The 24,678-nt window shown below is 43.7% G+C and overlaps 1 protein-coding gene across 3 annotated transcripts in view; it reads right to left on the reverse strand.

Moving 5' to 3' along the window:
- The window catches only part of ACOX3 (acyl-CoA oxidase 3, pristanoyl), a 76,015-nt gene that overhangs the window by 10,188 nt on the left and 41,149 nt on the right, over positions 1-24,678 (reverse strand). For 2 of the 3 annotated variants that reach the window (XM_075260555.1, XM_075260564.1), the window contains exons 14-18: positions 15,547-15,662; positions 13,458-13,632; positions 12,174-12,241; positions 10,684-10,770; positions 9,969-10,220 (exon numbers count right to left, since the gene is read on the reverse strand). In XM_075260555.1, the coding sequence (XP_075116656.1) occupies positions 10,101-10,220; positions 10,684-10,770; positions 12,174-12,241; positions 13,458-13,632; positions 15,547-15,662 (566 nt within the window). In that variant the 3' untranslated portion in view covers positions 9,969-10,100. Of the gene's footprint in view, positions 1-9,968; positions 10,221-10,683; positions 10,771-12,173; positions 12,242-13,457; positions 13,633-15,546; positions 15,663-24,678 lie in introns of those variants that run through there. The other variant, XM_075260574.1, reaches the window with a different exon arrangement.

The following is a 24,678-nucleotide window of genomic DNA, read 5'->3' on the forward strand; positions in this document are numbered from 1 at the left end:
GGCACTATACAGGGACTTGTGACAACCACCTCCAGCCTTGTCTTGTATGTAGTTCGGGCATCAGAATTGGCCCTGTAGAGCTGATCCAGCAATGGGCTACCTGTCATTGTAATCCTTGGCTACCCTGACGTGCTATTAGGGCCCCCATACATATTACACATTCAGCTGGTTCAGATATTAATCTAAAGTGTATGGCCTGATTTAACATGTAATAAAATTTTTAGACATACAGTAAGAGCTACAGCGCTTTTATTTCTGTGATTTCATTGTCACAGCTTGGTCTATCCCCATACACTGTATGACACTTCCGTCATGTGCTGCTCCGTGTGAGATGAGCAAAACCCTCCCCTGCTGATGTCATCGTGCCCACCATTTTATTTGTTCCATTGATATGGATAAATATACATTTTTGATTAATTATGTTATTTAGAAAGTAGGAAGGTGGAGAGTGTTTAGATCAGAGTAGGGATTTATATTTATCCCAGATCACCGCTTTAATTTCAACCAGGGGATGGGATGGGGCATAACATTCTATACATTTGCATAAGCATCAATGTTATTTTGCTGTAAGAAAACATCTAAGCCTTTTTTTTAAAGCCAGTTGTTTCTGATGTGACCTGGGGTAGGCTATTCCACTGATTTTCACTCCTTACAATGACAATCAAGCTCCTGAGGTACGCTATTCCACAGATTCACAGTCCTTACAGTGAAGAGCCAGATCCTGGGGTAGGCTGTTCCATAAATTTACAGTTCTTACTGTAAAGAACCAGCTCCTGAGGTAGGCTATTCCACAGATTTACACTCCTTACAGTGAAGAACCAGCTCCTGTGGTAGGCTGTTCTACAAATTTACAGTTCTTACTATGAAGAACCAGCTCCTGGGGTAGGCTGTTCCAGAAATTTATAGTCCTTACTGTAAAGAACCAGCTCCTGGAGTACGCTGTACCACAAATTTACAGTCCTTACTGTGAAGAAGCAGCACCTGGGGTAGGCTGTACTACAATTTTACAGTCCTTACTGTGAAGAACCAGCTCCTAGGTAGGCTATTCCACAGATTCATAGTCCTAACAGTAAAGATCAAGCTCCTGGGGTAGGCTATTCCACAGATTCACAGTTCTTACAGTGAGGAAGCCTCGTCGGCTCTTGAGATTAAACCTTTTTTCTCCAGAAAGAGAAAGTGCTCTTTTTGGACAAAAGTATCATGTCCTGAGAGAGTGTGCCTATTCTGCTAAGAGGGCACCTCATAGTTCAGATATCCTGCTCCCTCCTCGTACTAAATCACTATTATTTCATAGCAGCACATTTGGATAGGGGAGCCATTGTCAAATGTTTCACTTCCCTGTTATGGGAACAAAAGGTTTATGCGATAGCGATCAGAATCTCTAATACATTTAAGACTTTTTTTTTAGCTTTTTTTCTATAAACAATTTTAGCACCAAAAATGTGATGTTGAAATTTGTATAAACAATTTCAGGAGCAACTCCAATTGTTTCCAAGTGTGAAGTGGAAAGCGAAGAGTGTGCAGGTCATATAAAATCACCATTTAAGGCCTGTTCACACTGACCAGTTATTATAATGATCCCCAAGTGACACAATTAACCTACACAGTGAATGCAGGACAGAGCAGGATCAGTGATAAAGGTTTATATACTGTAGAGCGCCCTTGATCACTTGTGTCCTATAGTTATAAGAAGGTTCCTGCTAAGCTGCATGATCCAAAACAGATACAAGGAAATACTGCCATATAGTACCCAAATAATAAGCCTTACAATAATGCACCATGTCCAAGTCAGGGCTGGAGTTCAATTTTTTTTCTCTAGCTTCCGCCATTCCCGAGCAATATGTTTGTTGGCTTCAGAGCCCAATTTACTAATTTGGCTCTCTACTGTCAAGTGGGAGGATCCCAGGCTACTGGCTTTAGCCCAGGACCACCCACCTGACAGTAGAGAGCTTACTTGTGTATTGGACGCTAAAACTAAAACTAAAGATTGCTCAGGAATGGTGGGGCTGAAGAAAAGACTCAACTGTGCCAGAATCAGTGGATCAGCACCTATTGAAGAATGCAAAAAGTTGTAGTTGGTGGAGCCGGTGAACGGTTCTCTTTAAAGGGATTCTACCATTAAAATGCTATTTTTTGCCGCTGACATGTAAGAATAGCCTTAAGAAAGGCTATTCTCCTACTTTTAGATGTCTTCTCCGCACCGCCGTTCGGTAGAAATCCCGGTTTTCGTCGGCATGCAAAAGAGTTCTCTCGCAACTCCGGGGGCGGGCCCTAGTGCTCAAACAGCACTGCCGCCTCTATCTTCCTCAAGAATGGCCTCTTCATACATCTTCTTCCGGTGCTAGGGGTCAAACTTCTAGTATGTAAGAGGCCATTTTCTTCTGGTCTGTGGGCATGCGCAGTTGGCACTCCCTGAGGCCTAGAAGTTTTACCCCCAGCGCCGGAAGAAGATGCGTGAAGAGGCCGTTCCTGAAGAAGATAGAGGCGGTGCTGGAGAGTTCTCTCGCAGCATTGGGGACGCCCCCAGTGCTGTTTGAGTGCTGGGGCCCGCAACCACTGCTGAGAGAGAACTCATTTGCATACTGGCAAAAACCAGGATTTCTACCGAACGGTGGCCCAGAGAAGACATCTAAAGGTAGGAGAAGAATAGTCTTTCTTAAGGCTATTCCTACCTGTCAACAACAAAAAAATTTGATTGTAATGATAGAATCCCTTTAAGATGAGCAGATTGGTCCCCTATTGGGGTCAAGATTTTTCTCTGTGTGGTGATGAAGCTTCAGCCTACACTCCTGGGCCAAAATGAAAATAATTGCAGCGTGCTTCCAACCTATGTGTGCCATTTATAATGGCTGCACACCCAAATGGGATGACGGAGGGTTGGCCCATTGCCCGATCTTCCTCTAGGCTTCTTTTCTGAGAAATCCAGTATGCAAGGTCAAGTCAACTCCACCAACCTTCATCCGGGGCAGAGCCATGTAGAGTTATCCGGCATCCAGACTAATAGCATTGTCTTGTATCATGGCGCTCCAAAATGGTGGTTAAATATTGAATAAAGCAATAAATTATTGGCCCCGACAAAAAACTGAGGAAGGATCGGAGGTAACGACTTTATTCAGCTTTAGGGTATTAATATTATGGCTAATATCAGATCCATCTCATTGACTAGGCTTGGTGACTGCTAAGCCATGAGGAGGTTGCTGGGAAGTCCGTCTCCATCTACACCCGGCTGAACTGTCGTGACAAATCCTTCACAATCCGTCTTATATGTGACATTTCTAGTAAATAGCGGTTCATGAGAAGTTCACGATTCTGTTACATATCATCTACAGGGTACATAGGGTTCAGATCACATTGTTATCATCCATCAGGACACCCCTCCATGACTCACGGCACTGGAGTAGTCTATGGGGTTGTGCTATATCTCAGTCTCACTTGTATAGTTCATAAGGGCACCTGGAGCAAGCACAACCCCGCTGAGTACAGCACTAGTCAGCGGAGCACCAGATTAGTCATCCCCCTCCCGAATCAATGTCTGGAGATCGTCCAGCTACCAAACAGCAACCACAGCAAGAAGTAAAGTGGTACTCCAGATTGGCTGGAAACATGGCTAGTTTCTTTTAGAAACAGTGCCACACCTGTACAGAGGTTGTGTATGGTATTGCAGCTCAGACCCGTATACTTCAATGCATGGGGAAGTGTGGCATTGTTCAGGAAGAAAACAGGCAAGTTTATAAGATAACAACGATGTAATATATATATAATGATAGGTCACTAATATGAGACTATTGGGGGATTGACACCCAGCACCCCCACCAATCAGCTGACTCAGCACCTGATAACCAGAGAATGGAGCAGGAAGAAGACAGCTCCCTGGTCTGTGTACTGGTTGAACTGAGTCACTGCTGCTTAGGTCCTATTCAAATGAATGGGAGGTGATCTGTACCTGATCTGGCCACTATACAGAGAACAGAGCTGCCTGCTTCCTGCTCCATTCTCTGTGCATCAGCTGCTGACCACAAATATTGATGGGGATGCTGGTTGTCGGACTTGCACTGATGTTGTTCACTTTAGAATAAGTCATCAATATTTTTAGCCCAGAACACCCCTGCATGTTCCCCTCCAGTGCCAAGTATATGTCTGACTTAGAGTCTGTTCATACAACTAAGCTCAGACTTGGCCATACGTTCAACGGATCCATGAGGAATACATTTTGTCACAGACCCATTCACCTCAATCGGTGAATCGGGCCCAAGGAAAAGGACCTCCTAGTACAATCTTGTACTTGTTCTATTCATTCACAGATATCAGACAGCAGCCAGCCAACAAGGTCTTTATAGGCTCTTACAGCGAAGTCTATGAACATCAGCCAAACCAGTAAGACACCCATCTGCAGACAGCTGGTTTGGGGCTGTCGCCCTTTGTACATACAGAGCAGGGTACTACTTGGCTAGGTGAGAGGTCACTCATGTAGGTTTGGAGGATCCCAAGTCATATTCCAAGTCTTCCCAGGCTCATCTATCAGGCTAGACGCTACAGCGATGCCTCTGGTCTGTGCCAGTCACTACACTGGCTGCCTATTCATTATAGAATAAAATATAAAGTTATCACCCTCATCCACAAGGCTCTCCATAATGCCGCACCTCCCTACATTTCCTCCCTCATCTCTGTCTACCGCCCAACCCGTGCTCTCCGCTCACTCAATGACCTAACACTTACATCCTCTATTATCAGAACCTCCCACGCTCGTATACAAGACTTCTCCCGAGCTGCACCACTTCTCTGGAATGCTCTACCCCGGACAATCAGATTAACTCCCAATTTCTACAGTTTCAAACGCAAACTAAAGACGCATCTTTTCAGACAGGCCTATCACAATGTCTAACGTAAACCTTTAACCCTCCTCTGTCCCCGCTCCCACACTTCCCCACATGATATGATGTCATCTAAGGATAACTTTATCTGTCCAAGCTCCATCCACATGTTACAGGACACGACTGTCGACTGCTCATAAAGTCTTATGTTTATGCAATGACAATCACCTCTATTACAAAAGTGTCTGACCTCTGCATAAGCAATGCCGCCCCTGCTACCTCTTGTGTCACCCCCTCTACCTCATAGATTGTAAGCTCTTGCGAGCAGGGCCCTCAGTCCCATTGTGTGAAGTGACTTTCTTTGTAATGTATCTTTCTGTCTGGATTTGAACCCTACAAATTGTACAGCGCTGCGGAATATGTTGGCGCTATATAAATAAAATTTATTATTTATTATTCTCTGTAGGCCAGACACTTATTTATAGAGTTACCTTCCCAAAGGTGGTGCTGGAGAAGAACTACGGTAATTTATTGTCTTTTCCCAGAATTCCCAGGGGAGCCTGAATAAGTCCCTCCTAAAGGGGTTGTCCAGCTTTTTTTTTTTTTTTTTTTATTGCTGACCTATTCTCAGGATAGGTCATCAGCATATGATCAGTGGGGGTCCAACACATGGGAACCCTGCAGAGCAGCTGTTTGAAGGGCCCACAGCACTTGTCCGAGCACCGTGACCCCTTCTCTGTTTACTTTGCCAGCCATCTGTTTTATAGTGGTTGTGTGATGTAATGGCAGCCTCTTCCCACAGAAGTGAATGGGGATAAAGCTGTAAAGACATCACAGAGCCACTATGAAACGAAGGCTATATGATGTAAACAGTGAGGGGGTCACGGCACTTGTCCGAACATTTTGACCCCTTCTCTGTTTACTTTGCCAGCCATCTGTTTTATAGTGGTCGTGTGATGTAACGGTAGGCTCTTCCCACAGAAGTGAATGGGGACAAAGCTGTAAGGACATCACAGAGCCACTAGGAAACGAAGGCTATAAGATGTAAACAGTGAAGGGGTCACGTCACTTGCACGAACTGTATGGTTCCTTCAAATAGTTAATGTTGGACCCCCACTCATTTCATTGATGTCTCTACATCAGTCTCCTTACACCTGAAAAGGTGATCCCCCCATAAGAGACATAACATCCACCAGATGGCCTCTCACCTAGCCAACAAGTACCCTGCTGTGCACATGCAGTCTCAGACTGTAATCCCACTGCTACACCCCTTTAAGGGTATATTATGTCCCTAATCCCTAATCTGCCAGTTCCATCTGTGATCCGCTGACAGTACCTGACAATGTGCAGGCTCTACGTGGGTACAGTTTTTATTCACTATAATAGCATATGACGGAGAAAATGTAGCAGAGCTGGGTGGCCTGGTTTTTCCATATGTAAGCGATTTCCCAGCAGTGTGTCATAATTCAGTTTCTTCATCCTTGTGCGCCGCCTGCCTGCTTTGGGAAGGATTTCCAATCGACGTCTTATTGTTGATTAAAAATGGACGACAGACCCCAAACTGTACCCGACTGCACCGATACCAATGTAGCCAATGTAACCCCTCTGCTGACATGTCCGGTTTCGTACATAACTTGCATTTGCCTCTTAGGAATCTGTGCTGTGCTGTTCCTCTCTTGTTCTTCTTACTTTTGCACAAAGCTGTCTATGGACAACCCCCCCCCCCCCTAAAATATAACAGTCATAAGAAAAACATCCCCATCAGTTTTATTATAAATGATACAAATTTATTCAGGAATGAATTGTAATTAACATCTAGAAAAGAAGATAAATGTCAGGGCTCCGGTATTATGGCGGTGGATTACAAGGCGGATGGCTGGGAGTGTATTAGTAATTGCGACTACTACATGCTGACTGCGTGAATATCGGTGCGATTATACACAGACTATTCGGCCCAGGTTCACACTTCGCTCTTCGCAGTGGCAGAAAGTCACATCATGGCCACAGCAAAATAACATAAGTAAAACAGACAGCTAAATCACAAAATATACAAGCAATGTCCTGGCAGCCTTTACATCCATGAATGTCTCCTTTTTATTTTGTTAAAGGGGTTGTATGAGATCAGACAAAAAGGTATTGGCTAGGTCTGATTAAAGGGAATGTATCAGCAATTTTTTTTTTATTATTTATTAAAACCAGATGCTGTCCTGTCTTGTGGCTGATGTAAATGAAAAGAAAAGCCCTATAGATTTGGCAAGTGGCAGTCTATTATTAGGTTTAGTTGCTAGAGTGAATATTTAAAAAAAAAAAAAATTATGCAAAAATCTATTTGGCTTGGTTTAAAAAAAATAGGTCATTTTCTGGTGACACATGCCACTGAAATAGGCAGGACCCAGAGTATAATAAGCGTGGGGATCCAGGGGAGATACGGAAAAATAATAAACATTCATATGTCACTATCCCTCACGTCTCCTGGGCTAGCTTGCGGAGTCTGTCCACCTAGATAAGCGAACACTGTTCGGATCAGCCGATCTGAACAGCACGCTCCCAAAGAAATGAATGGATGCACCTGGCACGTACACTTTGCCGGCGGCCGGTCGCTTAACCCCCCGCATGCCGGCCACTTCCATTCATTTCTATGGGAGCGTGCTGTTCGCAACGGCTGTTCCGAACAGTGTTTGCTCATCTCTAATCAGGATGTGTCACTCGGTGACAGTCCTGATCCTCCTATGTATTGTACTATATGAATGACCACCATATAATGCTACACTTGCCCTACACATGGCCCCTTTACTGTATAAACCTCCATAAACACATACATCAACACTTCTACCAAGGTCATTTAAAGACTTAAAGGGCCCAAACCAGTTCAATGTCTGGTTATCCCATAATGTGGAGGAGATTGTGTGGAAAATATTGGACTATGTCTTGTGCTGTATGTCGGGTTATTAGACTATAATTGTGTTTATGCTGTCACCCAAACCCAGCACTTCTTACATTGAGTAGTAATGGGCTCTGACAGTCTTTGCCACCTGGCAGTACTGCACACACATCGCTATTCTAGGAGGAAATGTACTTTGTAGAAACCTGGGCTCGAGGATTTTATGGATTTGGGAGTTGCACATACACTAACCCATATTAGGCTTTCTGTGCTATGTGTAGGTAACTCTATAGCGGCACACCCAACCATGAAACTATGTACCACGTATGCCGCCACGTGGCTCTCTGTACAATCAGTGTACAGTGCGACATCTTTGGCACAATATGGAATTCGACAGAAAAAACCCCGCCATACTATGTCATCATATAATGTTGTAGGTACTAGGAGGGTGCGGTAGTGTCCTATTGCAAGTGAGAGGATGTAGTGTCCTAATATAACGATACGCATGAGCCTGAAAGTGTAAAAGTGACCAATTTATTGGATATAAATAGAGATGAGTGAACACTATTCGAAACAGCCATTTCGAATAGCACGCTTCCATAGAAATGAATGGAAGTGGCCGGCACGCAGACTTTGCCCCCCGCGTGCTGGCTACGTCCATTCATTTCTATGGGAGCGTGCTATTCGAAATGGCTGTTTCGAATAGTGTTCGCTCATCTCTAGATAAACAGTATTATCTTATTATATTTTTTATTATATGATATTTTATATTTTATATGTTTATATTTTCTTTGTGATTTTTTAGTAAGTTTCACTTTGTAGCGAATGAGTCTGAATGAGTCCAGAGGGTGGAGCTGGAACAAGAGGGGCTGGACAAGGGCGGAGCCTCTCATGTCTAATGAATAAGCTGCATATATTACATTTAGGACTGTTGTGAAACTAAGTAATGCCTCTATAATTATCATAGAATCAACAAAATACAGAGTAAAAATGGTCTTTAAAGGGGTTGTCGAGGATTAGAAAAAAATCCTCTTTCAAGTCGTGTGCGATATTGCAACTCAGTCTTATTCACTTCAATAGAACGGAGATGTAATACCATACACAACCTGTAGATAAGTGTGGCGCTGTTTCTGAAAGAAAGCAGCAATAGTTTTCTAATACTAAACAAACCCTTTACATTTGGCAAAAATAAATCTCAAACTAGACAAGAACAATTTACCTAAACCTATCGGCAGGTGAAATTGCCAACCTCCAGTTTATGTCTACGGCACCTGCTTGTACTACAGTATCCACATAATTGGAGGGGGCGCCACATGATCTAGTGTCCTAGGTGTAGCTACTGGGGTTGAGCCGATCTTGACTTTTCAGGATCGATTTTGAAATCCGATTTCCGATCATTTCGATCCCAATTCCGATCCCAATGCAAATCAATGGGATTTTTTTTACTAATCGGAGATCGGATTTTAAAAACAATCCTATTCAGTATACAGCATGGAATCTAACAATTGAACGCTTTAATTGTTAGAATCCACGCTGTGTAGTGTTTTTTTTTTTAATCCTCTGGCTACTTACTCCCACCTGGTGTCCACTTACCTGCAGAGATGGCTGGTCCGGTGCCCGGTGTTCTCGTTCTTCTTCGCCTCGCTGCCCCCTGCCTCCCAGGTTAGGAGAGTGTGGGCGGGTACTGGGAGGGAAGACGTCACGTCTCCCCACCCTGTACCCGCCCACACTCTCCTAAGCCACAAGCCCCGCCTTCTTCCTAGCTCTTTAACACTAACTTGGAAGGCGGGGACAGCGAGGCGAAGAAGAACGAGAACACCGGCACCGGACCAGCCATCTCTGCAGGTAAGTAGCTACTAGAGATATTAGCTAGTCTCCCATTAGAATGAATGGACGCAGCCAGCGAGCAGGGGGTTAAGGCTGTGTGCCAGCTGCTCCCATTCATTCCTATGGAACCGCAGAGGAGCCTTCACACTGAGTATACGCTCCGCTCATTCTGATATACTTAGTTTGAAGGCTAACATTGTTAGCTTTTCCCACAATGCTTGGCCAGTAGCGAAGCATTGTGGGAAATAATCACCGATCTCGATCCCACCTAAAAAGATCGTGTTCGGAATTCCGATCGCGATCGTGAAATTTTCTCGATCGCTGATCGGAATCCAATCTTTTCCGAACACGATCGCTCAACCCTAGTAGCTATAGGTCGGATGGTTGGACTATGACAATTAGCTCTGATAGGCTATGGCATCTGCATTGAGATACAGTAAAACCTGGACTTTACTAAACTAGGAATAATTTCTGAAAATGATTTTCTATCTGGAATTTGTCACCTTTGTACATTATAATATGTTTAGTTATACCGTGACACATGACATAGAGATTCCGCACGTGTAGGCCTAGACGTCACCTCAGAGCTGGGATCTCGGTTTGCCAATTACAGGCTTGTTGTTGCAAAATTCTGGCCACCATGATGGACGCTCCAAGACCTTCTCCCCTTGTAGGACTGCGGACCACAGGTTCTTATAGAGCTGTAAGAATATAATGCGAGTTACAGGTCAGATGGTAAGTGAGGGCATCTTGTGACACTATGACACCTGCCATATTCTGTCTAGACAGGGTGGATATATACGTACACATTTACAGGACTTGTGCGCACCACCATGTATGTGGTCTGTGGCCAACACCACACAATGTAGTATTGTGGTGCAGTGGCGATGGCCCAATGATATAGCAGAGGTGAACCAGCACTATAGCAGAGGAAGGCCAGCACTTCATTCTCTGCAGCAGGCGACCGGCAGGCAGAAAGAGGGACCAACATTTTGGGGGATAGGTGTAGTGCAGATCACACAGATGTAACCTTAATGACAAATACAGCTCTGCTACATCTGTATCTATTGCGGTCAAGCAATGTAATATTAATCACTCTGAAACAATGGCTAGAATATCTGGAGACATTGCAGCACAGTTTGATTTACGCTCCTTTGACTTTACCTCTCCATCAGCTTTGGCAATGGGGGAGTTCAAGATGAAATCTGGAGGTGCGATGGCGTCCACGAGAGACACGGCTTCATCTTTCAACTGTGTTAAAAGAATAGAAATGTTGGCAGCCGTCCTCACTTTCCATAGAAACCAAAGCAAAACAGAGCAGAAGTGAACGGTTGCTACAAATTACAGGGAGTGAAACGCGAGTGGTCACACTTTTAGGGGAGCGCAGGGTTCGCTTTTATTGTCTTGGAGGCAACAGTCATTGTGTTTGGAAGGTTTTTCCATTTGTTGTGCCCCCCCCCATTCTCCGCATGTCTCATTAACCTTTATATGTGAAACTTCTGGTAGTCGTATAATTATACGGGGACATCTCTGGGGCAGAGCTACCGCCGGCGCTTCTTGTGTCATCTGCATTTATACTGAACCGGCTCAAAGTCAAATTTTCAATCTCAAGTGTCCCGAAAAACACAAAGTGCAATAAACTAAAACAGAGCAAAACCTGATGATAATCCAATGTGTCTGGCAGAGGCTTATGTCATATCCTGACCTCCGTCACTAGCCTCCATAATGCTTCTATAGGTTTATTATTTCGGAACCATCTGCACCGCTATCCCCGGGAATCTAATCCAATTACTAGCAGAGTTGTATGTGTTCCCAAATCAGACGTCTTATATACAGATGCAGCAGAGTTAACCCTGAACTTCTGCAACTGGTTATACGGCTGCAGCGAGACATCGTATCCCAGAAGACAAGACAAACCAATGCATGATCATTGAAAAAACATTCTTCAGAGACCACACATTGGTTTTTGTTGTCTTCTGCCACAAGATATCTCGCTGCAGCAGCTTAACCAGTTGCAGATGTTTGGGTTAACTGTGCTGCATCTGTATAACTTCTGTCCTCAGATTGGGGGGTTGGTGCACCCTCCCCAGGGTCACTGAGTATTTAATGGTGGCAGTGCATGCACGGGTCTACAGTTATAGAAGTGAAATGAGAGAGTTGTACATGCCCGGCAGCTTTTCAGGTGCTGTGAGTGACCAACCCGGGGCCCCGCACAGATCAGCTCATTCCAGTTCTGAAAGCTACTGTTGTGGATGAGGCTGGAAGGAGCTCTGCAGCCTGTGCACTGTATAGCGGTGGCGCCCAGTACTGCACCTCTGCTCCTATTACTTGAATGAAAGCAGCGCTGCTTCTGACCCCATATGTTCCTGGCATTGGGACACCATCGGATCAGCTGATCAGTGAGGGACTACGGATGCCCTATCCTGGGCGGGTGAAAGACTCCTTTAAGAGGTTGTCCACTAGTCAATGAACCTTTCTGATATACTTTGTATTTCACTTCATCCCCATTTTGTCTGATCTCTGTTTACTGTCAGTGAATGGAAACATTCCCGCGAGAGTCACTCATACAGCTGAGGGTTTGTTACAGTGTATCAGTGATAGTAAATCTCTGTGAGATATATACTGTACCACCGCCTTAAATTCGGCTTTCCTACCTGATCGCACAGATCCAGGATTGCATCCTGTACGATTCTGCCTGGCACTTCACCGGCGAAGTATCCACCTGAGAAACAATAACAGAATTTAAGGAAGGTGTTACTTGGGCACTGCCATCTTTATCAAGTGATGAAATACCACTAGCATATGCTTTATAATAGGTGGTGGTCTGACCGTTGGGACCCCCACTGATTTGGGGTCAGAGCACTGCTCTTCCCTGTCATGCGGCTGACCCGGCCATCTATAGTGGATACGGCCAACTGCAGTTCCATATACAACTGGCCTATAAGGGTATATGGACATTCAATAGGGCACCCGTTTACGAACCACAATGGGGATCTTCTAAGGCAGCAGACCTTGGGGTTCTGTTCCCAATAAAGAGGCACAGAGGTCAATGGCCAAAAAGTACAAATGTGCAAGTTTCATGTGTATTGGCTAGTGTGTGTACAGATGGGCAGCCCATGAGACCTCCAGCCCTCACGATACAACATCCTAAGTAGGTCACATGTATTTACATCTTAGACTTCAGTATGAAGCTCTCCAGGACACGGATCTGACAACTTTTTGGATCCATATTTCCAAATCAGGATATTGCGGTTTTCACGTTTAGATTTCCTGTCCCTGTGTCAGGTTTCCTTATCCAAGTCCTGATGAGACCCGACACCTGCAACTTTGAGATCTGTCTCTGGGTTTTCATCTATATCATAAACCCAGGCACTGGATCTGGCCTGGATCTGATTTAATACTATTAAAGGGGTGTTTCTGAATAGTGATGGACTATCCTTGGTGATCAGTGGGGTCCCTGCTGTGTCGCTCACAAACCTGCAGCTCACTTTACAGGCCAGTACCATCACATTCCTTTGTCACGTGGTCTGTTTGCAGCTCAGTCCCATTCAAGTGAATGAGGCTGAGCTGCAATACCAGACAATATACATCGCTGAGCTTGGTATTCAATGAGGAGGCCACATCCCTCACCCAGGCTCTTAAAACATCTGATCTGTGGGGGTCCTGGGGGCCGGACATGAATACTTAACTCTATGAAAACCCTTTTAAGTCTGAGGCTCCAAGTTGTGGAAAATCAGCTTTTATTGTTGCAGATTTTGCTGCGTTTTCTGTCTATTGTAAATGGCGCAAGGTAGAAGGGGCCCCATTACAGATTTTACATTGGGGCCCAGGAACTTCGATGAATTTTACAACGGCAATAACAAGACATTAACAATTCTGGACTATTTCTGAATGAAATGACACAGTGCTCAGTCCGGATCTCTAGTCCTTGTCCTCACCTTGGTAGAGCACAGCCATGTGTTTGCTCAGGGACCACAGTCCGTACAGGCAGCACAGCTTCTTCAGGACGGGTTGCAGTGAGCGGGGTGTGCTGGGGTCATGGGTATAATCGTAGTATCTCTGTAAGACTGTGTGCTCAATAAATGCCAAGGCCAAGGAGCGACAGTAATATGCCTTGAAGACAAAACAAAGAATATTTAATCCTGACAGAGGACACTTACAAGAAACATAAAAAACTTTCCAGACCTCTGAAGGCAGATTTTTCTCATTTGTGCAAGCTGACGAATAATATCCCAATCATAGAGAGTTACCCATCTCATCCACCCCAAGGACATCTCTTCATTTTACCCTTGGCAAACCAAATCACTACTGAGTGTGATGTAAGGAACACAGGAAAATGCACACAATATGTAAGTGATGTTAAAAGAATGGAACAGTGCACACAGTGATGTCACAGTACAGAGATAATACACACAGTGATGTCACAGTACAGGATAATACTCACAGTGATGTCACAGTACAGGGATAATACACACAGTGATGTCACAGTACAGGGATAATACACACAGTGATGTCACAGTACAGGGATAATACACACAGTGATGTCACAGTACAGGGATAATACACACAGTGATGTCACAGTACAGGGATAATACACACAGTGATGTCACAGTACAGGGATAATACACACAGTGATGTCACAGTACAGGGATAATACACACAGTGATGTCACAGTACAGGAATAATGCACACAGTGATGTCACAGTACAGGGATAATACACACAGTGATGTCACAGTACAGGATAATACTCACAGTGATGTCACAGTACAGGGATAATACACACAGTGATGTCACAGTACAGGATAATACTCACAGTGATGTCACAGTACAGGGATAATACACACAGTGATGTCACAGTACAGGGATAATATACACAGTGATGTCACAGTACAGGGATAATACACACAGTGATGTCACAGTACAGGGATAATATACACAGTGATGTCACAGTACAGGGATAATATACACAGTGATGTCACAGTACAGGGATAATACACACAGTGATGTCACAGTACAGGGATAATATACACAGTGATGTCACAGTACAGGGATAATACACACAGTGATGTCACAGTACAGGGATAATACACACAGTGATGTCACAGTACAGGGATAATACACACAGTGATGTCACAGTACAGGGATAATACACACAGTGATGTCACAGTACAGGGATAATACACACAGTGATGTCACAGTACAGGGATAATACACACAGTGATGTCACAGTACAGGGATAATACACACAGTGATGTCACAGTACAGGGATAATGCACACAGTGATGTCACAGTACAGGGATAATACACACAGTGATGTCACAGTACAGGGATAATACACACAGTGATGTCACAGTACAGAGATAATACACACAGTGATGTCACAGTACAGGGATAATACACACAGTGATGTCACAGTACAGGGATAATGCACACAGTGATGTCACAGTACAGGGATAATACACACAGTGATGTCACAGTACAGGGATAATACACACAGCGATATCACAGTACAGGGATAATACACACAGTGATGTCACAGTACAGGGATAATACACACAGCGATGTCACAGTACAGGGATAATACACACAGTGATGTCACAGTACAGGGATAATACACACAGTGATGTCACAGTACAGAGATAATACACACAGTGATGTCACAGTACAGGGATAATACACACAGCGATGTCACAGTACAGGGATAATACACACAGCGATGTCACAGTACAGGGATAATACACACAGTGATGTCACAGTACAGGGATAATACACACAGTGATGTCACAGTACAGGGATAATACACACAGCGATGTCACAGTACAGGGATAATACACACAGTGATGTCACAGTACAGGGATAATGCACACAGTGATGTCACAGTACAGGGATAATGCACACAGCAATATCAAAGAACAGGCATAGAGTAAACAGTAATAGCGCAGTAATAGAGGTGGCACATAGATACAATAATAATACCATACAGATACACTCCAGCCTGCCGATATAACATCTGCATTATACTGTACCTGGCTATTATTTCTGGCATCAAAATCATTTGCGGCTCTCTGCGTCTCTTGCTGGAGTTTCCGATGACTGACTTGGAGCAGGTAGCAGACTAACCATTTATAAGCATCCAGAGTAACTGGAGAGTAAGAACAGAGAGTATTATATAATGCCTGAAAAAAACCCAATAGAGTACAAATACTACAACAATACGCCCCAAACTGAGCGACACCCTCAGATTGAAGATATGTCTGGAAGTGCTTGAAAGCACAGATTGCCTTCTTGTGTGGCGTGTTTAGTTACTGGGCAAATATCCCTTCAAAGCTGCCCCCCCCACACACACTTTATTGCCCCGATAAATAGTATAATGCCCTCTCTATACAGAGCATATTGGCCAGCTCAGTGTCCCTATACACAATATAATGACCCCCACAAAATAATGACCCCCTCAGTACCCACATACACATTATAGTGACCTCTCAGTGCTCTCATACACAATATAATGACCCCGTCAGTGCCCTTATACACAATATAATGACCCCCATAGTGTCCCCCATACACATTATAATGACCCCCTCAGTGCCCTCATACACAATATAGTGACCCCTTATTGCCCTCATACACAATATAATGACCCCCTCAGTGCCCTCATACACTATATAATGACCACCTCAGTGTTTCCATACACAATATACTGGGCACCTTAATGCCCCCATACACAGTAAACAGGAGTGAGGTGGATTCATTGCTCACTGCTCTGCTCTGTAAGGTGCATGGCCATGTACTTTAGTGGGAACACTGAAAAAGGTTACAATAAAGGGCATTGATATTTACAAAGTGGTGGATTACAATTCCCCACCTTATGGAACTATGGGAAGAATATGCAAATCCGCCTTCCATGATGTAATTAGGAAGACAGTTGCTGCCTCATTGTTGCAAACCAATAGAGGGCGCTCACTGGAATGTGCAAGCCTGTCTTAAGACAGGATTCCAGTGAAATAACCCAATAATGGCTGCTCCCTTTAGCCTCATGCCCGACCTTCCAAGAGGCCTTTGTTTAGCAAAGACGCTGGGATTATTACCAGGTTATAGTCTCTCAATTGAGGACAGCTGTTTCGATCTGGTTGGATCTCATCAGCCCGATGTAGAGAGGACTATAACCTGGTAGAGGTGAGAGGCTTAGACAGGGTTCGGGGGATATTGTCACTCCTTAGGGAGAGACCACCATATAGGTGTGTGGAGACTTGTTAAGCCTTTAGCACTCCACTTTGCAAGGAACTATGGGAAGAATATGCAAATCCGCCTTCCATGATGTAATTAGGAAGACAGTTGCTGCCTCATTGTTGCAAACCAATAGAGGGCGCTCACTGGAATGTGCAAGCCTGTCTTAAGACAGGATTCCAGTGAAATAACCCAATAATGGCTGCTCCCTTTAGCCTCATGCCCGACCTTCCAAGAGGCCTTTGTTTAGCAATGACGCTGGGATTATTACCAGGTTATAGTCTCTCAATCGAGGACAGCTGTTTCGATCTGGTTGGATCTCATCAGCCCGATGTAGAGAGGACTATAACCTGGTAGAGGTGAGAGGCTTAGACAGGGTTCGGGGGATATTGTCACTCCTTAGGGAGAGACCACCATATAGGTGTGTGGAGACTTGTTAAGCCTTTAGCACTCCACTTTGCAAGGAACTATGGGAAGAATATGCAAATCCGCCTTCCATGATGTAATTAGGAAGACAGTTGCTGCCTCATTGTTGCAAACCAATAGAGGGCACTCACTGGAATGTGCAAGCCTGTCTTATGGAGTGAAAGGGTAGCAACATATAGAACAAGGTTTTAACCAGGTTGCTAACTGCTCGATGTACTTATCCAGCAGTAGAATAGACCTGTCATTATATCCTTGCCCTATGCTGACTCTGTCCAAGTTTACACAGCAAAACTGACAGATTAGCTGCAGGAACACGTAATGCCACCCTATTGTGAGTTTTTTAGAATATGAAAACTGGAAAGATTCACATTTGATAGACTTATTAGACCTTTGATAGGAATGAGATCTTGGCAGAAATTCACGGATCCTGTCTTATTTAGTCTTCCATAAGTACAATTGACCTATAACTAACCCGCTGTCCTCTGTTGACTCTATCCCAGTCTACACAGTAAAGCTATCAGATTAGCTCCAGAAAACAGGTATTCCAAGACTATTCTGCCTTAAATATTTCATGTGATAAACTTGTGGTATCTTTGATCAGTGCTCATTCCAGGACCCTGTCTTATTTATGCTTGCAGCAATAGACCTGTCATGAAATCTCTGTGCTCTCCTAACTCTGTCCCAGTCTACACAGCAAAGCTGACAGCTTAGCTGCAGGAATCGGGTAATGCTAGCTTATTGTGACTTTTCTAGAGTGTGAAAACTGGAATATTTCCTGCGCAAAATAATTTTAAATACTCTGAATAAGATGTAATTTTCTGATATTCCCATTAAACAAACTGTAACCAAGTTCCTGAAAGTAAAACCGTCGACGCTGGGCACCTGTTCCCTGATTATTATTACAGCTAAACAAAGAGCATATAAAAAGTATATAAAAGTCAGAGCCAGAACTCGGAGACTGACTGTTCCACTGATGTCATTACAAGGCTCCATGCACCTAACGGTGTATAATACGAGCGTTAAACTGCTGGAACGTCTCAGTGTTTCCACCAAAACAACATAACAAGGACAGGCTGAGGACATTGTGTTAATCGGGGAACGCGACATTACTTAGCATGACTGAATATAATCCACTGGCCACATGAAGCATGAATAAATAGCTTAGTGCATCTCTCCTCTGTGTATTAGACAATCTCACAGTCTCCTCCAGGGAGGTAGCAGGTTTCTTGGTAAACTGTGTTGTGGAGCTAAGACGACCCGTGTAACTAAGTCAATTTTATGGAGGATCCCGAATGTTTACACAAAAAGCACAAGATATTCCTTTCCAGAATTTGTCATAATCTGCTGACTATAAACATTACTGGAAAGAGTGCAGCTCCGCACCAATAGTGTCCAATGAGAGCAACTCCACCTTCCCATTACAGCATGTTCTGTACTGGTAGTTGGTACTGCTTGTGCAATAGGAGCAATTTGTAAGCAAGAAATGGGGGCTAAATAATGTGAGAGAGATAGATAGGTCAGGGTCACCTGAATCAAATGGTCTTTATGTGTGCCTCGGTTGCCAAAATATTGCTGTTTTTGTCAATGAGTAAATTAGCTCTTTGGAGCAATGGCGGTGTTGTCATTGCTCCAAAGAGATAAGTGGCAACGTCTTCCTTGCTCCAAAAAGCTCATTTCCTTTTTTACAAAAATGACAATATTTTGACATCGATTCACGAGGGCAAAACACCATTTCATTCAGGTGCCACTAAGCCATCTATAGACAGGGCTAGGTTGATATGATGGGTTGTGGTTAGAGACTCCCTTTAAGACTAACATACGGAACAAACTCCCCATTTTGGCATGGTACATCTGAATTGTTCAAGAGGTTTTCCCATCTCCCTGTCTCAACAGCTTTGCCTGCTGTGTCTTCTCACTTCCTGTATTCCTTAGCAAACAGTCAAAGCCGCCTCCCCCCAGCTTGCTGAACAGGACACTATGAAATATCACCATACTTATTATAAGACACTATGAAGTATTAGGATACTTATTATGATTACTAGAAATCCAATATAAATGTTGATCAAATAATATGCACATGCTTGTTGAGAATTGAATCAGTCCTATCTGTGTGTTTACATAGAGAGATAACAGACAGAGCTTTATCAGCAACAGTGAGAGTAATGAGCGATTTCACTTGCCCTGCTTATCACGCAGATCCAGCGCTATGGAATTGCTGTGCAAACAATGGGAGGAATAATTTCACATAGCAGGATAACAAAGCAGCATTGCTAAAGCAATATATTTAGAAAAACTCTTCAATTTACATAACCTAGCAGTATACATAGGATCCTTGAGATGGGAATGCCCCTTTAAGTGGCTCCAGTTTTTTGGCCTGAGTTATAGTAAATTTGTCGAGATGAAGCATATCAACTCCGGCCCACCTTGGTCTATGCCCCAACTCCTCTCACCTTCACAAAAAGTGGCAAGGTACAGAAGGAACAAGGTGGCACGTCTTCGACACAAGAAAGACAGGTCACATTTACACTCAGCTACACCAGAAAACTGATGTAGATGAGTTAGTAAGTTCCCCAATTAATTTCAGGTCTCCACTGGTTCCCAGAAGTGCAAGCCTGGCAATACTCATCTTACTGCAAATCTATGACTTAATCCAAACAGAGGACTGCTCACCTCAATGGCAGCTTGCCAGGAGGAATAACATAGGGTTGAGGATCTTTGCAGAGGACCACAACTGCTTTATTGTAGAAACAGAAGTTGGTCCCAGCACCATAGATATGCATTGACTGGGTATGTCCATCTTATTCCATATATGGTGAGGTCTAACCTCGAGGACCCCACTAATCTTCTTTATAATGAGGTGTCCAAGGTGCTGGTGTAGTGCTGCCCACTGGCCTCCTATTTTATTGAGAACCGCAGCACTCCCACAAGTGAAAAAGAAGGAAAAGGAACGTTAAATTGACAGCACAACCTCAAGATTGGTGGACGTCTCACTGGCCGAAACCCCAAAAAGTTGGTAGATGATTGTTCTGCCAATGTTATAAAGGAAGAGAGGGGCCATGGGCAATAAGGGGGGGTTAACACTGGACTAGAGAATATACATGGGGTTGTTTGGTTGGGTCAACCCCTTTAACCCCGTAGGGCACAACTGGTCATGCATCCTTACTTTAGGTATTTTACCCATGAATAATTTTTACCCAACTAAACTTTGCTTTGTTTTGCACATTCGGAACAACTTGTCCTCAGTTTGGCTACATATTGGGATGAATATGCTTTTATGTCATTTATTACGGGGAAATGTAATAAAAATAGAAAAAAAAATCTGTATAATTACTCTGCTGGTACTGCTGAAAATAACTTTTTTTTATTGTTATAATAATAGTCAGAATTTATGAAGTAATATTAGCACCGCCTTCAGTCATTTAGATTTTTAGTTTTCATTTTTAATTTCACACTTTTAATAAAATAGTCACTTTTTTCAATACTTGTAAATCTCATAGTTTTAGCTGTTTTGTCCAGACTTCCATATTAAATGGAAACTCTAAAAAGAGTATTTTGCATCGGCAGTTACCAGGAAGCACATGGCGCCTGCAGAGCTGGTAGACCATGGGAACCACCGCCATATCTCAATGCCCCCCACTAGCCCCCAGCTTCTTACTCAAACTTTATCGACCCTGTAGCCGTCATGTCCTGGTGCTAGTAAGCCTCGCCTTGTTCTGCCTGAAACACACTCAATTTTTATGGGACTGTCACATGATACGACCCTCAAAGGGGGTAGGGTGTATTTCAATTTTTGGAGACATTTCCAAGCAGAAGTAAAGTGGGACACAATTGAGATTTCCAAATATTGGTAAGGCTGAGTTCGCGATATGTTTTTGCCATACACTGTAGTCTCGGCTTTGAGTCCACTCCTGACCCATATCCCCTACAAAAAGCAAAAACAATATATGACCAGGGCCTATACATGGCCATATACTAAGGCCGAATGCTTGTTCAGTTGACAGCATTTCCTTCTCACCTCCTTCAAGGAGCAGGAGAACAGCTTCATAAGCAAAGAAGGAAACAGATCTTAATAAGATATATTACTAAGTTTCTTATATTCAAATGCACTAATCATGTATGAAAATGTATAACTGGAGGGGTGCTTTAAAGGGATCCTATCATTCAAACACAATTTTTTTTCTCACTAACACATCGGAATAGCCTTAAGAAAGGCTATTCTTCTTCTACCTTTAGATGTCTTCTCCGCGCCGCCGTTCGCTTGAAATCCCAGTTTTGTCGGTATGCAAATGAGTTCTCTCACAGCACTGGGGGCAGGCTCCATTGCTCAAACAGCACTGGGAGCGTCCCCAATGCTATTAGAGAACTCTCCAGCGCTGCCTCCATCTTCTTCAGGAACGGGTCTTCTTCGCGTCTTCTTCCGGCGGTGGCTTCAAACTTCTAGGCCTTGAGCAGCCGACTGCACATGCCTGAAGGCCACAAGAAAATGGCCGCTTACAATACTCTGTAAGCGGCCATTTTCTAGTGGCTGGTGGGCATGCGCAGTCGGCTGCCCGAGGCCTAGAAATTTGAAGCCACCGCTGGAAGAAGACGCGAAGAAGACCCGTTCCTTAAGAAGATGGAGGCAGCATTGGAGAGTTCTCTTACAGCATTGGGGATTCCAATCAGAAGGCTAAGTCATTACTTGCATATGTCACCTGTGATGTCCTGGCTCCTTTCCTTAGGCCACGGATTACCTCAGCGTTCACGTGCAGCGTCCACCAAAACAAGACCCCAGAGTAGAAGGAACGGGCCGCAGTTGGAGACACCAAGGACAGGGGAGTATGGGCTGTTTTTTTTTTTCCACCCTCCCTGGCAATAAAAATGATTATCCTTGATAACCCCTTTAAATATGCTACTAGACAGTGAATAGAAGACCTGAATATCAGCCGAGGCAATAAAATAGCTGAAGTGAAGCAGAAAAAAGTAAAGTCTGTGCCTGGTTAGTACAGTACACAGAGAACACATCTCATGATACACATGGCACAGATATCTCACATGGCACAGGTTCAGAGACCTGACAAGATCCATGTGCATGAGAGAGCAGTACATTGCTAATAGCTCTGGCTCTGCTCGATCTCTGTAAATGTCAGACTGCTCTCCTCCACCCTCCTCGTGCGCCTCCGCTTTATAGTCCGTAAGTTTTATTCACAATTAGGAGAGATCCGGATGTTTCTTACAAGAATTCAGTCTAAATGTTCCATGATGGAAAGTCTTCACATCCTATAGAGTGGCCTGACATCTGTGTGTTTTGGACTCAAAATACAATATAAATTTTTGGCAAGGCCCGGGTTACAGAAATCACATGAAAATAATTCCAATAAAAATTTTACATCTCTGGCCGCTCATTTGGCGACAGTGACTGACATTCAACAAAAAAAGGGTGATAAAATAAAAGTGTCCCGAGCCTAGAAATTAAAGAAAGGTTTGGGGGTCGGAGTTTTTCTTTAAATTACTTAAAGGGAGTGTGTCTGGTCCAAAATGCTTACCAAACCCATAATAATACACGCCAGGGGCGTGAAATATTCCTAAATTAGCAGTTTGCGACTATTTTACACCACGAAAGTGGCGTGACAGTTTTCACAAATGCCCCTTGAATCTCTAAGACATATGCGTAACACGCAGTTGTCAGTATATTCATATATTTCCAGGAAGAATAACAGAGGGACACATGGTTCTGGTGTCCAAAATGGTTATTTTTATAGAGCATTTACTAAAACGGTCACGTCAGGAGAGCTGACAATTCCTCTATAAAAAAAAGTGAGCTGGGTTCACATCTGAGCTGGAGTCTCCATTGGAGAATGTGTCGCAGAAATCGCCAAAAATCGATTTTTTTCACTACTGCTTTCAGTTTTGAAATGGCGTACACCAATCGGACTCCATTATAGTCCACCGGGTCCACTGGTCGCTGTTTTAGTAGTCCAAATATCTATTGTTCGGGTGTGAACCTAGCGTCAGACTATATACACACGTCTGCGTTCCATGTAAGCACTCTATCTGCATTATTCGCGGTCGGCATAACATATCCAGTCGTTTTTTTTCTGAAGACCGTCCACAAGAAAAAAAATAAAGCAGATGTGTTTTTTTCCACATCAATGAAAGTCTATGGGTCTGTGAAAACCCCCCAAAACGGATGACTGATTTTTTCATAGACCCAAAAATGAAGAAAAGTTGATGTAAAAAACGGATCAAGCGCAGACAGCATATCATGTGCAAATGAGGAGAACTAACATCGCAAAATGCGATAGTGTGAATACTACGTGATCTTGCATTTACGGTCTATGTATAAATTGGGTACTAGGGACAATCACAAACTTTGTTTGGTTAGCAGATAATATATCTACGTGGTATGAAGACCCCCCCCCCCACCCCAATGATGGTGACTCTATAAGCAAAGCAAACTAAGCAGAATTCCTCTACAGTACATAGATATAATCATGTCCAGATATGTTGGGATATGTGGTTTTCTGACCGCAGACAACTTATAATGGACCCTGCAGAACTCCTGCTGCTCAGCCTGGGGGGGCTGTAGGGATAGGTTGTGGCTAGTTTATATTTATATAGGACATATTTGTGCTTCTACCCAAATAGCGTGTCTACAGCACTATCCCCTACAAAGGAACAAAAAAAAAAAAAATCTACCAACTTGTATTTGCAAGACTTACCTAAGAATGATGAGTTCTATATGGTAAAATGTGGATGTGTAATATGTTCTGCTCTGTTGTCATGAACCTGATATTGTTGTCCTGCCTAAAAGGAACACTACGCTACTTTTGGGTAGTGTACCTCTTGGTGGGAGATTATTGACTCCTAAACATGCCTCTCTGATGTACTTGACACTTTTTGCCCAGTTGACAGCCTTTGAGAGGGGCGCATCATTGGACTGAGAGAAGCACGATGGTCCTATTGACTAATGATTGCCAACTAAGCAGATCTGACCTAGCTGTGAAGAGGTGTTGGGGTAGTGGTCATGTGAGTACATATACAGACAATGAACAGGTCTGGATGGCTCAGATAAGTAGAGAGGATGGTTCGATCCCCTGACAAACATGAGTTTTCTTATCCATCACCCAGACACAGGTGGCGTCTTCATTTACACACACCTGCTAAGTGCCACTTCTAGGTGCTTCTTAGAAGGAAATTTGGTGTCATGGCATTCATATGTATCCTGCCATTGATAGTCAGCCATCATGGCCTCTGTTTCTAGTGGTTTGTGTACGAGAAACATGGACTGCTACAGATTGGAACCGTATAGTCTTTAGCAATGAATCTAGGTTCTGTTTGGGATCTGATGATAGTTGGGTTCAAGAATAAAGGACTCATGGCGAGCGCTTCAATCCTGCCTTTGCTGTGGGGTGACACTGCTTTAACTGCTGGTGTGATGATCTGGGAAGCCATCACATATGGCAGTCGATCATCTATAGTAGAGCTATGAGGGACATGAACAGCTCAGTTATATGTGCAGCCACATG

The sequence above is a fragment of the Leptodactylus fuscus genome, chromosome 1 (assembly GCF_031893055.1).
Source record: "Leptodactylus fuscus isolate aLepFus1 chromosome 1, aLepFus1.hap2, whole genome shotgun sequence".
Classification (NCBI taxonomy): Eukaryota; Metazoa; Chordata; class Amphibia; order Anura; family Leptodactylidae; genus Leptodactylus; species Leptodactylus fuscus.